The sequence below is a fragment of the Hylobates moloch genome, unplaced genomic scaffold (assembly GCF_009828535.3).
Source record: "Hylobates moloch isolate HMO894 unplaced genomic scaffold, HMol_V3 SCAFFOLD_3, whole genome shotgun sequence".
NCBI classification, from domain to species: domain Eukaryota; kingdom Metazoa; phylum Chordata; class Mammalia; order Primates; family Hylobatidae; genus Hylobates; species Hylobates moloch.
In genome coordinates this window covers 130,353,681-130,368,459 of record NW_026652278.1, presented here as the reverse complement: position 1 = coordinate 130,368,459, position 14,779 = coordinate 130,353,681, and the positions used below count along the sequence as shown (strand labels likewise).

Sequence of the window (14,779 nt, the reverse complement as noted above, 5' to 3'; positions counted from 1 at the left end):
AGAGACCCCCATCCCTAAAAGAATTGGCCAGGCGCGGTGGCTCATGCCTGTAATCCCAGCACTTCGGGAGGCTGGGATGGGTGGATCACTGGAGGTCAGGAGTTCGAGACCAGCCTGACTAACATGGTGAAACCCCGTCTCTACTAAAAATACAAAATTAGCTGGGCATGCTAGCGCATGTCTGTAATCCCAGCTACTTGGGAGGCTAAGGCAGGAGAATCACTTGAACCCAGGAGGTGGAGGTTGCAGTTAGCAGAGATTGTGCCACTGCACTCCAGCTTGGGTGACAGAGCAAGACTCCATCTAAAAAAAATAAATAAAAAATAAAATTGTATAGTCCATTTGGAAGGCAGCTATGCTCACCACTAGTCCATTTGTATATATATCATAAAACCAATAAAAGATGTTTAGTCACTTAAAAAGGAGGGGAAACAATTTTCATATACAAATTCCCAGAGCATTGCTTGAATAATTAAGGCACATATTCAAAAAAGAATATGTTGCATATCATTGGGCGGGTTGGTTCTAGGCCAAGATAGCAAAGTAGAAAATATATTTACTTTCTCTCCTTCCTAAGATCTTGAAGAAATAAAGTACCTGTATTTAAATTTTTTTTTTTTTTTGAGACAGAGTCTCGCTCTGTTGCCTAGGCTGGAGTGCAATGGCGCCATCTCGGCTCACTGAAACCTCTGCCTCCCAGGTTCAAGCAATTCTCCTCCCTCAGCTTCCTGAGTCGCTGCTGGGATTACAGGCACCCGCCACCACGCGCGGCTAATTTTTGTATTTTTAGTAGAGACAGGGTTTCACTATGCTGGCCAGGCTGGTCTAGAGCTCCCAACCTCAGACAATCTGCCCGCCTTGGCCTCCCAAAGTGCTGGGATTACAGGCGTGAGCCACCGCGCCTGGCCTATTTAAAATTTTTTAAAGAATGCATCAATAACATTGAAAAACAAGAAGGGATGCATGACATCAATGGAGCAAAAATTTGGAGGAATTCCAAGAAGACAGAAACAAGTTTGAATTAACAGAGAAACCAGAGTGAAGGAAAGGGCAGTACAAGTTACCAAAGGTAAACGTGGTTTTCCCAAGAGCACCTTGAAGAAACTCCAAGCTGAATCAAGAAATAGAAAGGGCAGGAGAAGCTGAGGGGGTAACTGTTAGGGCAATTCGTTCAAGAATGAAAGTGAATGGTGGCACTAGTTACACGTGTCCCCTCTCTCACAGACAAAGCCGGGAAGGGTGGCTTTTGCCTGCTCCATAGAACCAAAGAATACCCCAAAGAAAATGAGTGGTAGCTTTAGAGTGGCTTGCAAGGGTGAATGGACCTGAAAGAGAAGCAGACCAGATCAGGAGCTAACTCTGAAACTCAAGGATGGTTTTAAAAAGCGGGGAAGGGGTTGGACGGGGAAGGGGTTGGACTGAAGAACACAGAAGGAAACCCTCCTTTCTTTGGCAAAGGCTGTACCAGCCTGCTCCCTCTCATGCATTCAACAAGGAAGCCTGGCTGCCCGCTCTCCAGATTACCTTCCCACTCAGAACATGCAAACTGGCTGGGCGCGGTGGCTCACACCTGTAATCCCAGTATTCTGGGATGCCGGGGTGGGCAGGTCACTTGAGCTCAGCAGTTCGAGACCAGCCTGGCCAACATGGGGAAAACCTGTCTCTATTAAAAATACAGTAACTGTTGTATTATTGGGCCAGGCATGATGGTGCACACCTGTGGTCCCAGCTACTTGGGGGGCTGAGGTGGGAGGAGTGCTTGAACCAGGTTGGTGGAGGCTGCAGTGAGCTGAGATCACGCCACAGCACTCCAGCCTGAGTGACAGAGCGAGACCCCATCTCAAAAAACAAACAAACAAAACAGCATGCAAAACTCCCTTCCTCTCCAGGAAAGAGGCCTAAAGGAGAAACAAGCACACACATCTCGATATATTTAAAGTACGAGAGACAGGCCAGGCACGGTGGCTCACGCTTGTAATCCCAGCACTTTGGGAGGCCGAGGCGGGCGGATCACGAGGTCAGGAGATCAAAACCACGGTGAAACCCCGTCTCTAGTAAAAATACAAAAAATTAGCCGGGCGTGGTGGCGGACGCCTGTAATCCCAGCTACTCGGAGAGGCTGAGGCAGGAGAATGGCGTGAACCCCGGGGGGCGGAGCCTGCAGTGAGCCGAGAACGTGCCACTGCACTCCAGCCTGGGTGAAAGAGCGAGACTCCGTCTCAAAAAAAAAAAAAAAAGTACGAGAGACATTATAGACACAAAACAGGCTTCTATGAAAAAAGGAGCAATTAAACAACTAGAAATGTCTAGGAATTTAAAATGACTGCAGAACAAAAATTTTCAGAAAATCTCATGCAATAGAGAAGAGATAAAAACACTAAAATATGAATGGCGGCCTGACTAGGTGCCTCATGCTTGTAATCCAGTACTTTGGGAGGCAGAGGCAGATGGACTGCTTGAGCCCAGGAGTTTGAGACCAGTCTGAGCTGAGACCCCTGTCTCTACAAAAAAATTAAAGTAGGTAGGCATGGTGGAGCACACCTATAGTCCCAGCTACTTCAGAGGCTGAGGTGGGAGGATCACTTGAGCCCAGGAGTTGGAGGTTACAGTGAGCTATGATCACACCAGTGCACTCCAGCCTGGGTGACAAAGTGGAGACTCTGTCTCTAAAATAATTAAAAAAAAAAAAAAAAAAAAGGATGAATAGACACGGAGGAAAGATCCATATGGCCAACAATCTAACAGGAGTTCAAGAACATGAGAACAAGAGACAATACAGTAGACAAAATAACCCGAGAAATGATACAAACTTTTAATGTGCTAAGGCATGTCTTTAGATTGGATGGGCGCATCAGATGCTGAGACATTTATCCTGATGGACCTTTTGAATACCAAAGATAAGGAAATCTTGTAAGCCTCAACAGATAATCAATACTCACAATGGTCTTTAAAAGTTCAGAGGCAAGGCCGGGCGTGGTACCTGTAATCCCAGCACTTTGAGAGGCCAAGGCGGGTGTTATCACCTGAGGTCAGGAGTTCGAGACCAGCCTGATCAACATGGCAAAACCCCGTCTCTACTAAAAATACAAAAAATTAGCAGGGCGTGGTGGCAAGGGCCTGTAATCCCCAGCTACTCAAGAGGCTGAGGCAGGAGAATCACTTGAACTCGGGAGACAGAGGTTGCAGTGAGCTGACATCGCACCATTGTACTCCAGCTTGGGCAACAGAGCAAGATTCCAACTCAAAAAAATAAAATATTAAACTAATTCTAGAAATAAGTCTCAGTGAGTCTATCTGACCTACAAGATTTGAAAGATAAACATTTTCCTTCAGCAGACCTTCAATGATAGCATCCATAAAAGCAAAACACACAAGAGGAAATAGAAAAGTATTATATCCCAGGTATTATTAGAATCTGCAGTGTAACTTACTTTGCACCCTGTACTAGACAAGATATTTGTAGTCACAAGCATATTTGCAGACCGGCAAACAGCTGTTTAAATACCGGAACCTCAGAGTTGGAGGAAAGATAGAAAAGGGAAAGGAAGACAGCTGGAGAGGATGTACCAAGACCAAGGAATTTCCCAGATATCCTTCCAGAACAATTCTTATTGTCACTTTGGATGCATCATAACTTTTTTTTTTTTTGAGATGGAGTCTTGCTGTGTTGCCCAGGCTGCAGTACAGTGGTACGATCTCAGCTAGCTGCAACCTCCACCTCCCTGGTTCAAGCAATTCTCCTGCCTCAGCCTCCCCAGTAGCTGGGATTACAGGCACACACCACCAACACCCGGCTAATTTTTACATTTTTAGTATAGATGGGGTTTTTGCCATGTTGCCCAGGCTGGTCTCGAACTCCTAACCTCAAGTGATCCCCCTCTCCTTGGCCTCCCAAAGTGCTGGGATTACAGGAGTGAGCCACTGTACCCGGGCAGCATCGTAACTTCTAAACACTTATTTTCATGGACTTGCCAAGAGCTCAAGAGCAGCCTGGGCAATGCAGTGAGACCCTGTCTCTACAATAAATAAAATAAATATTTTCCTTTCTGCACAACTCTCCACAATCCAACAGTGGTCTCTAACTTTTGGACAGGAGAATCACATCATTGAGACTCAGAATAGGCTTCTAAGCATTTAGTAAAACAAGCCACCTCACAGGTGTCCGCCTGTGTTGTCAGTATGTGGCTGTTGTCTACCCGAGGCGTATGTCAGAATCAGTAGATGCTCAGGCCCCACTTGGAGATACTAAAATCCAGAAGATCTGAATGGGACCCATGCATTTTTTTATATACTAGAAGAAGAAAAAATTGTTATAGGGACATTCAAATTGGACAGTACCAATTTTGTTTAGCCTTCTTTCCCCTGGGCACTGTTGCCCACATCCCTGACACTGAATTCCTGCTAAGTATTAATATATGATTCAAATGTTGCTTTGAGGCCACATAGAGACAGAGGACAGCTAAGGTTTTCACTTGAGGTCTCACTCCCTCCGTGGGAAGGCTGATTTTCTCCCATTCTAAGAATAACAATAAATAAAAAGTATCTTAGCTGCTTTCCATGGAAGTCCAAACAGGTTTACTATGAGGCTAAATGCCCATGCACACTGTCCTTCAAATTTCTAATTATTTACTGAAGTATATAACCACCACTTAAGTGGCTATCAAAGCCCTATAAACTCTAATTAGTGGCCGGGCGTGGTGGCTCACGCCTGTAATCCCAGCACTTTGGGAGGCCAAGTGGGGGGTGGATCACCTGAGGTCAGGAGTTCGAGACCAACATGGTGAAACCCTGTCTCTACTAAATACAAAAAAATTAGCCGGGCATGGTGGTGCATGCCTGTAGTCCCAGCTACTTGGGAGGCTGAGGCAGGAGAATTGCTTGAACCCGGGAGGCACAGGTGGCAGTGAGCCAAGATTGCGCCATTGCACTCCAGCCTGGGCAACAAGAGCAAAACTCTGTCTAAAAAAAAAAAAACAAACAAAAAAACTCTAATTAGTCACCAGTGACTCCTGACAGCAAATACAGATGCTGTATCTCCCTTCCTAACTCCAAGAAGCCAGAACACAATTGCCTCACTTTTCTTTTAGTAAACATCATAGAAACCTCCTTATTTTACTCACTCTGTAAGTTGTGTGACTACGTGGATACACTCCCATTACAATGTCAGTCTCAAGTTTCCTCTCACTGAACTTTAATATGCAAATTTCTTCCCTTTTTTCTTTTCTTTGAGAGTAGCTGGGATTACAGGCGCGTGCCGCCACGCCCGGCTCATTTTGTATTTTTAGTAGAGATGGGGTTTCTCCATGTTGGTCAGGCTGGTCTCGAACTCCTGACCTCAGGTGATCCGCCTGCCTTGGCCTCCCAAAGTGCTGGGATTACAGGCGTGAGCCACTGTGCCCGGCCCTGGAATTTCTTCCCTTTCTTAAAAGCTGCTTTTGGCGGGGTGTGATGGCTCATGCCTGTAATCCCAGCACTTCTGGATGGCTGAGGCGGTAGGATTGCTTGAGCCCAGGATTTCGAGACCAGCCTGGGCAACATGGCAAAACCCGTCTCGACAAAATATACAATTTTTTAAAGCTGCTTTTGTTGGGGGTCAATGTTCTTTCTCAGGGGTCTCTTGAATTGCCTTAGGCCCCAAGCTCAAAGATCCTTTTTTTTTTTTTTTTTTTGAGACAGAGTACTGCTCCTACTCTGTCGCCCAGGCTGGAGTGCAATGGCGCAATCTTGGCTCACTGATACCTCTGCCTCCCAGGTTCAAGTGATTCTCCTGCCTCAGTTTCCCAAGCAGCTGGGATGTACAGGTGTGCACCACCACACTTGGCTATTTTTTTTTTTAATGTTAGTAGAGGCAGAGTTTCACCACGTTGCCCAGGCTGGTCTTGAATGCCTGAGTTCAAGTGATTCGTGCCTCGGCCTCCCAAAGTGCTGGGATTACAGGCATGAACCACTGTGCCCGGCCAGGCCAAAGGTCTTAAGGCTCTTCCAGAATCCTCTCCAGAGCTTCTCAAGCTTTCCAGGAATAAGTACCTTTGGGGAAAGGAGGGGCAGAGCTCATAAACACTCCCTAATCTTTTCAGAATCCCCTGGGGCACTTGTTAAATATGCACTCCACCAGCCTTCTCCACAGGAAACTGATCAAGCAGATGGGTGAAAGGCCAGAAATCTGCATTTTAATAAGTGTCCCAAATGATTCTGCCTCTACCCCCTTTCCTAAGATGCTTGCCACAGCTCCTGCATGTGCCACCTTCTTCCAGGCATTGTGTGTGTGGTCTTCTCTGCCTGCCCCCACCACCCCGCAACCTGTCCCCTTCCAAAGCACCCTCCTTTTTCACCTATTCAAAGCAAAGCATTTCTTGACAAATTCAGCCACACTGATTTCTCTTTCTTCTCAACTCCCGCTGCAATTAGTCATGTCACCTTTTACATGTACTATTCAATAAAGCTTGTGGATAAATTGCTATCAATTCATCTTATTCATTTGTTCTAGGTAAAGTCTAGTGTTGAGACAGCAAGCAAGGTTAAATGATTTACAAATGTTAAAAGTGTGTGGAATGTGAATCTGGAGCCATGGTTATTAATCCCAAAGAACCCCAGTTCACCATGTTTAAACTGTTGCCATTGAATGCTAACAGAAAAATCATACATTAGTTTTCCCATAAGGAAAGCAATTTATTCCATAGCAGCTTGATAATTACAAGCTTTCCCGTTTCTTCTCTCTCATAAGCAGTTTATTCACATAAAGGACATATTAAATAAAGCTGCCTTCTCAAATGAGCTGGTGGCATTTGCCTTTAAAATTGTACCATGAAAAAAAGCAAATGTTCTAATGGTAGAGAACAGTAGTTCAGCCAAGTCTTCATTCTCTGAGGAGGAGGGATGTGGAGGATAGCATTTATAAACCCACGGATGACTTCCAACTGCGTTTCATCTAGTACAGTAACTGTGGCAACTGCTACTTCTTATGGGGGCTGCTATCCTTGAGAAAAGAAAGCCAACACCAAGATCATCCCCAAGGTCACCTTTTAATTCTAACAACCTGGAATCTGATAACTCCAAAGGGACTGTACTTATCTTCCCAATAACTACCAATTGCCAAGGGGCATAAGTTATGCAGGAACTGATTAGCAAATGTGGACAGCTGTCGGGACTCAACCACTCCCCACCACAAGGCTCAGAAGTGGAGAGGAGCTTTCGGCCCCTTCAGTGTCTCTCTCACATATGGGTGCCAGATGTCCAAATTTGGGGGCACAGAAGAACAATCTATTCTTTTTGTCATTTCATTTGGTTATGTGGAATCCAGCGCCCATCATGAATGACTCAGACTTAATAGGCCTACAGTAGGATCCAAGAATCTGCATTTTAAAAAAGCACTTAATAGGCTGGGCGCAGTGGCTCACGCCAGTAATTCCAGCACTTTGGGAGGCCAAGGCAGGTGGATCACCAGAGCTGGGGAGTTTGAGACGAGCCTGGGAAACATGTTGAAATCCCGTCTCTACTAAATACAAAAATGAGCCCGGCACAGTGGCATGTGCCTGTAGTCACAGCTACTTGGGAGGCTAAGACAGGAGAATTGCTTGAGCCTGGGAGGTGGAGGCTGCAGTGAGCAGAGGTGGCGCCACTACACTCCAGCCTGGGCAACAGTGCGAGAGACCTTGTCCCACAAAAAATAAAAATAAAAATAAAAATTAAAAAGCACTTAGTGCTGGTTCTGAGGCTCTTTGGAAAACAATGTCCATTTTTGCAAAGTGCCTCTTCTCTCACCCTTCCTCATCTATGTCTCATGACTTTCTGCATTTACTCCTGCTTTTTCCAAACAAAATGCTTTATAGTAATCTCTTCCAATCCTAACCATGCTTCAAGAGCCAGCTGAAATGCCACCCACTTCTAGAAGCCTAAAAGGGACTTCCTGCTTTCCTGCACCCTTGTGCCATTTCCAAGTCGAGAGAATAAAAGGTGTTTCATTTCATTAAACAGCCATTTCTTTGTGCATATCTCATCTCTTACTGGGCAGTAAACTCCTTAGGGACTGACTAAAGCTCATGTTGTTTTTACCTCCCATAATAAAGCACCTACATTGTGAGACATTCTGTAAAGATCTGGAATGAGAGAACAAGCAATGAATGAATCAATGCATGCATGTTTCTTCCAACAAGCTGCTGAAGCTAAAAATGCATGAACAGGAAAATTGTCTAGACTTTACAGTAACTGCCTACAAAAGTTTAAGTACCATAAAGTCCTTCAATTTCCTTATCTGTAAAACTAGGGGGTTTCAGGGAATTTCTTCAAAGAAGTTCATTAAACACTTTCTTGGGTCAAAAGCCCAACATTCCAATCTGACCTGATATTATTACTCAGATAACAGTAATTACTCAGATAACACAGCGATCTCTGTTTTACACAAGCTAACTGTATTCCCATGAGGAGGTACCTACTAACCCTGCCTCTGAGACTTTGAGGGAATTTAAGATATAAGCTGGTACAGAAGACATCACCTGGTTTTCTTTTACTTTTCCTACCTCAAACCTCTAACAATGCTGTTCTTAAAATTTCCAGCAAGAAAAAAGTTATCAGGCAGTATACCCATTCTGGCAGTTATTTCACAATGTGCCACATTCCTACGAAATTGGGGGTGAGGGTGGGGAATCTAACTGTCAAGTTCACTCTAAGGAACAATATAGTTCAGAGTCTCCAGCAACCAATTCAACATCCTAATTTTAAAATGACTAAGTTGGGCATGGTGGCTTCCACCTGCAAATCTCAATTACTCCAGAGTCTGAGGATAACTTGAGGCCAGGAGTTTGATACTAGATTAGGAAATACCTAAACATCCGCCAACAATGCGAAAAGAGTTTAAAGTCTTGGCTTCGATCACATTCCAGATGATCATTTTTAAAATATATATATATATATATTTTTTTAAATTTTTATTAATTTTGTTTTGAGACGGAGTTTCACTCTTGTCGCCCAGGCTGGAGTGCAATGGTGCGATCTCGGCTCACTGCAACCTCCGCCTCCCGGGTTCAAGTGATTCTCCTGCCTCAGCCTCCGGAGTAGCTGGGATTACAGGCGAGTGCCACCACGCCCAAGCCCGTTGGCCAGGATGGTCACGAATTCCTGACCTCAGGTGATCTACCCGCCTCCGCCTCCCACAGAGCTGGATTACAGGCGTGAGCCACCGCGCCCGGCCTATTTTTAAAAATTTTATAGGCCGGGCGCGGTGGCTTACGCCTGTAATCCCAGCACTTTGGGAGGCTGAGGCGGGTGGATCACGAGGTCAGGAGTTCAAGACCAGCCTGGCCAAAATGGTGAAACTCCGTCTCTACTAAATATACAAAAGTTAGCTAGGCGTGGTGACGGGCGCCTGTAATCCCAGCTACTCGGGAGGCTGAGGCAGGAGAATCGCTTGAACCCGGGAGGCGGAGGTTGCGGTGAGCCAATATCGTGCCACTGGACTCCAGCCTGGGTGACAGAGTAAGACTCCGTCTTAAAAAAAAAAAAAAAAAAGTAAAATGAATCAATGTGTTATTATCACGACTTAAAAAAAACTTAATATCTAGACCATGAAAGCCATATGAGCAAATAAGCATCATTTAGATTTTTTTTCCATAAAAATTTCCGTTAAGTCGTGCAATAAAACGTGTAACCAACATAGTAACTTGAGGCCTCGGAAGGGGGAACTTTAACGGTCAAGAGCAAGAAATTCTGAAAGACGGCCTCTAAGCGTCAAGCAGGAACCTGAATACAGTCTCCCAGTTCTTACCAGCTTTGATGCAAGCCCCAGGCAAGTCGGGGAACAGGGAAAGAGGAAAAAGGGAACAGAGAAGGTTGCTCCAGGAAAGGACCCACTTTCAGGCCAGACACCACGACCGGCAGCCCCGGGCTTCCCATTCATTCCGCGCTGTCTCCAGGTGGCGGCCGCGCGTCAGCGGCCGTGGCGTTCTCGGCCCGGAACTGGGGTGCACTCACCTGTTCGGGAACACGACCTCGCGGCGCCCGAGGCCGCCGAGGCCGCCGCCAGCAGCCGGGGGGATGCGAGCCTGGGAGCAGCCGCCGGCGGGGACAACGGGCGGCGCAGCCCTGGGGCAGGCAGGCGGCGCAGGCCGGGCGCGTCCCTTTGCAGCAGGGCCGAGCAGAGCCGCCGCGGACTATGAAACATGCCGGGCGCCGCCGCCACCACCACCGCGGCCCCTCGCGCGCCCGAGGAGCGGAGCCCGGCTGGGGCCGAGGGCAGAGAGTCGAACCGACTGTCCGGGCAGTCTGGGCGGATGCTCCCAGGCTCCTTCTCGCGCGGCGCAGGTCCTGGGGAAATCCCGGGCAGCAGAGCCCGAGAGCGAGGCACAAGAGCGCTGCGTCGGTACCGTCTGCTGTGAGACCTGGCGAGACCTGCAAGGCGTCCGGCAAGCGCTGCGCGCTGACAAAGCGGGCGCTACCAAGCGGGAGCTGGAGGGGGATCCGCGGGACCCGGCCACTGCGCGACCACGCCAGGCTCCCTCGACCCGGCGTAATCCTGTTTTAAAAGGAAGCAGGGCTTAGGCTGATTTATAGGGTAGAATCCGTAGGCGGTCTAAAATAAGAGGTATCCGTTGAAGCGGTTCTGAAGAAAAATGTCCCCTTCGGCTGGCCAGCATGGAAGCGCCCACAGGCTGGGAATCCCGAGACAGTTCCAGGGCTGTGGCCCAGGGGACACGTGTCTGTCAGAGTGGCAGACGGCGTCCGTGTGTGCCTGCGCGGGTCTGTGTGGATACAGCAAAAGGCGTCCGCCTCCGACCCCCTCGGCAGGGTGTGTTGCATTAAACGATATTAAGCACAATAAAGCACCGCCTGTGTGCGAGGCGACGATGATTAAAACAGCGTCCCTTTCCTCAAAGGTGTTATACTTAGGCAAAGGGAGCAGAAGGTGGCAAGGGAAGTCAGACCAGAAAGCTCCACAAGGTAGAATGAGATTATTGCCACAAGATGCCAAAGATTGGCGATAGAGATGACAACAGGCCCGGGATCTCCAGAAAATTCATTAGAAGGATTGGCATTTGAGTTGGCCTATGACGTGGAGGTCTAGAATTTACCCACGTGAAACTTTGGAGGCGGTGGTGGTGAGTTATAAATGAAAAAAGTAAATAAGGGTGTATTTGGGGAAACAACTCTTAGTCATGTAAGATGGAAGCTAAGGAGTAAGAGGACGGATGCGTGGATAGGTTGTAGTGTAGAAGGAAGGGGATTATAGTAGGCTTAATTCGGTAGATAGCTGCGAGCCGTTGACGTTTTGTAAGCTGGGCAAAGATATGGTCAGGGCTGTGCTTTAATTGGAAATCACGTGTCTCTGGTTCATGAAAAGGCAGAAGGGAAATCAGCTGAGATAACAGATACTGTAGACCTGCACCAGGTTACTGTTACTGGAAAAGAAAGGATGGAAGAAACATCTCAGACAGGCTGGGCAGGAAATGATGACTAATCAGGAATAGAAATGGGATGAGGGGGAGGGAAAACCCAAGACTGGATTCTTCCCTGAATGATTCATGAGTTAGAAATGTATTCTATTGATTTTCCCATGATTTTGCTGATTCCCCTGTATTGTGGAATTGCAAGCTTTTCATCACAAGAATATTCTAAATATTTTTCAGACCTAGGTTATATATCTAACACCTGTGGATAGAGGGTGTGGACAGATCAGCTGGCACAAGTTGATTACAACTTCTGGCAGACAAGCTCCTTGGAAGTCATTAAAGCCTCAGTTTCAGTTTCCTTATCTATAAAACATAGAATCATACCTTAGTCATTAGGTGAAATAAAAAGTGATAATAAGCTACTCTGGGCACACTGCCTATGGGGTAGCCCTGCTCCATAAGGAGCAGTACTTGTAAAAAGAATTTTTTTAAAAAGGTGATAATAAAATTAGCCTATGAAAAGTGTTTTGCAAATATAGCAAAATGTTGATTTTGAATCTAGGTAGTGGGTATGTATGGGTATAGGGACCACGGGAAAAATGTTCCCTTTGTCCTCTGAAGTTTGCTGAAAAATCAACTTACAAAAGGCAGATTAATGGGAGAAAAGGCATATGCATTTATTAACGTGTGCACGGGGAGAATCACAGAGTGATTACACACCCCCAACGGGGTTCAGAAGCTTGTATACCATCCTGGTAAACAGACTTGGGGAGAGGGGAGCAGAGGCATTCTGTTGAGGAGATGACTAGGGAAAGTGAATGGATCAGGGCGCAGGGATGAACTTGCACGTTATCTTGTGAAAGGGTCTCTTCAGGTGTTTACATTTTTAGTCTTACAAGGAGGGGAAGAAAAAACAATTGTTCCTTTTGGTGGGTTTGGATCATAGCCAGATAAAGGAACTTCAACTTCATCCTGTGCTTTGGGAGAGATGGTGCAGGGCAGTGAGGTCAGAGAGACCTTGAGGCTTCCATTCAACAGGTCAAAGCCCCATATTTTGGGGTATCAGTTTCTGAGTCCCAACACGAGTGTTCACTTACAATTATTTTTCCCCCATATATTTGGAGATTTTCATAATAAAATGTTGGGGAAAAGTGCTTTGAAAACTGAAAAAATAACTGTTCAAATATAAACTGTCACTATTTAAAGAGATTCAAAGAGCATGCTATCCTGAAAGTGCATCATATTATTTATTTTTATTTATTTATTTATTTGAGATGGAGTCTCTCACTCTGTTGCCCAGGCTGGAGTGCAGGGGCATGATCTTGGCTCACTGCAACCTCCACCTCCCGGGTTCCAGCCATTCTCCTGCCTCAGCCTCCAGAGTAGCTCTGACTACAGGCACACACCACCACGCCCGGCTAATTTTTGTATTTTTTAGTAGAGACAAGGTTTCATCATATTGGCCAGGCTGGTCTCAAACTCCTGACCTCAGGTGATCCCCTCCCCTCAGTCTCCCAAAGTGCTGGGATTACAGGCATGAGCCACCACGCTCCACCTGAATCATATTTTTTATAATATATTAACACTAAGCAATCAGAAAGATAGAAATTAAAACTTATTCCCTTGAAAATGTATTCAGTAAACATTTGTTGAATATACATTATGTGCCAGGCTCTATATTAGAGCATACAAAAATAAATTGAACAAAATCTATTGACAGTTTAGGGGGTAAGACATTGTATAAACAAAAATACTTGTAATTATCTGCTAATAAATACAGAATCACTATATGGACAAAGTATTGTGGGAACAGAGAAGAGGAAATGTTACTGGAAAGGGGTCCCAATCCAGACCTCAAAAGAGGGGTTCTTGGATATTGCACAAGAAAGAATTCATGACGAGCCCATAAAGTGAAACCAAGTTTATTAGAGAAGTAAATAAATAAAAGAATGGTTACTCCATAGGCAGAGCAGCACTGAGGGCTGCTGATGGCTTTTTCTTTTTCTTTTTTTTTTTTTTAATTGAGATGAAGTCTCTCTCTGTCACCCAGGCTGGAGTGCAATGGCACGATCTCGGCTCACTGCAACCTCCACCTCCCATGTTCAAGTGATTCTCCTGCTGAGCCCACAGAGTAGCTGGGATTACAGACGCGTGCCACCTCACCCAGCTAATTTTTTTATTTTTATTTTTAGTAGAGATGGGGTTTCGCCATGTAGGCCAGGCTGGTCTCAAACTCATGATCTCAAGTGATCCACCTGCCTCCCAAAGTGCTGAGATTACAGGTGTGAGCCACTGCACCTGGCCTTGTTGGCTATTTTTATGGCTATTTCTTGATTACATGCTAACTACGGAGAGGGTTATTCGTGAATTTTCCAGGAAAGGGGCAAGGATTTCCCAGGACTGAGGATTTCTCCGCCTTTTAGACTATATAGGGTAACTTCTGGATGTTGCTGTGACATTTGTAAACTGTCATGGCACTGGTGGGAGTGTCTTTTATCACGCTAATGCATTATAATTAGCGTACAATAAACAGCGAGAAAAACTAGAGGTCACCTTCATCACCATCTTGGTTGTTGTGAGTTTTGGCTGGTTTCCTTTTTTTTTTTTTTTTTTTGAGACGGAGTCTCGCTCTGTCACCCAGGCTGGAGTGCAATGGCACGGTCTCGGCTCACTGCAGCCTCCGCCTCCCGGGTTCCAGCAATTCTCCTGCCTCAGCCTCCCGAGTAGTTAGGACTACAGGCGCGTGCCAACACACCTGGCTAAATTTGTATTTTTTTTAGTAGAGACTGGGTTTCTCCATGTTGGCCAGGCTGGCCTTGAACTCCTGACCTCATGATCCGTCTGCTGAGCCAATGCGCCCGGCTGGCTGGTTTCTTTATCACATCCTGTTTCATCAGCTGAGTCTTTATGATCTATATCTTGTGCTGACCTCCTATCTCAGCCTGTGACTAGGAATCCCTAACCTCCTGGCAATGCAGCCCAATAGGTCTCAGCCTCTATTCAAAATAGAGTTGCTCTGGCTCCAACACCTCTGACAGAAATAACTAATTGCCTAGAGAAATCAGGAGAGGCGTTTTGAACAAAGTGACTACCAAGTGGAAAGGTATCACAGAGGATATCCACAGAGAACACTAAGGCGAGGAAAGAAGGCGTGTTCCAGGAACAGCAAGTACTACAATCTGATAAGGGTTGAGTGCAGGATGTCCATAGGGAGTGGCTGCAGATGAGGTGGAAGCTGTGGGCAAGAACCCAAGGTAACGGGTTTGAGAGGAGTTTGGACTTTCATCCTAGAGACCCACTGAAAGGCTAAACAGACAGGTTGCATTTTTGAAGGATCATTGGATCATTCTGCCAGCAGTGTTGAAAATGGGTAAGGACAGTGAAGATGAGGAAGAGTA

General features: G+C 46.1%; 1 protein-coding gene across 1 annotated transcript in view; it reads right to left on the bottom strand.

Moving 5' to 3' along the window:
- The window catches only part of NOCT (nocturnin), a 31,722-nt gene extending 21,350 nt beyond the window's left edge, over window positions 1–10,372 (bottom strand). Inside the window, exon 1 of the mRNA XM_032147293.2 lies at window positions 9,967–10,372. Within this exon, the coding sequence (XP_032003184.1) occupies window positions 9,967–10,156 (190 nt within the window). The 5' untranslated portion in view covers window positions 10,157–10,372. The remainder of the gene's footprint in view (window positions 1–9,966) is intronic.
- Between the last annotated feature and the right edge of the window lie 4,407 nt (window positions 10,373–14,779).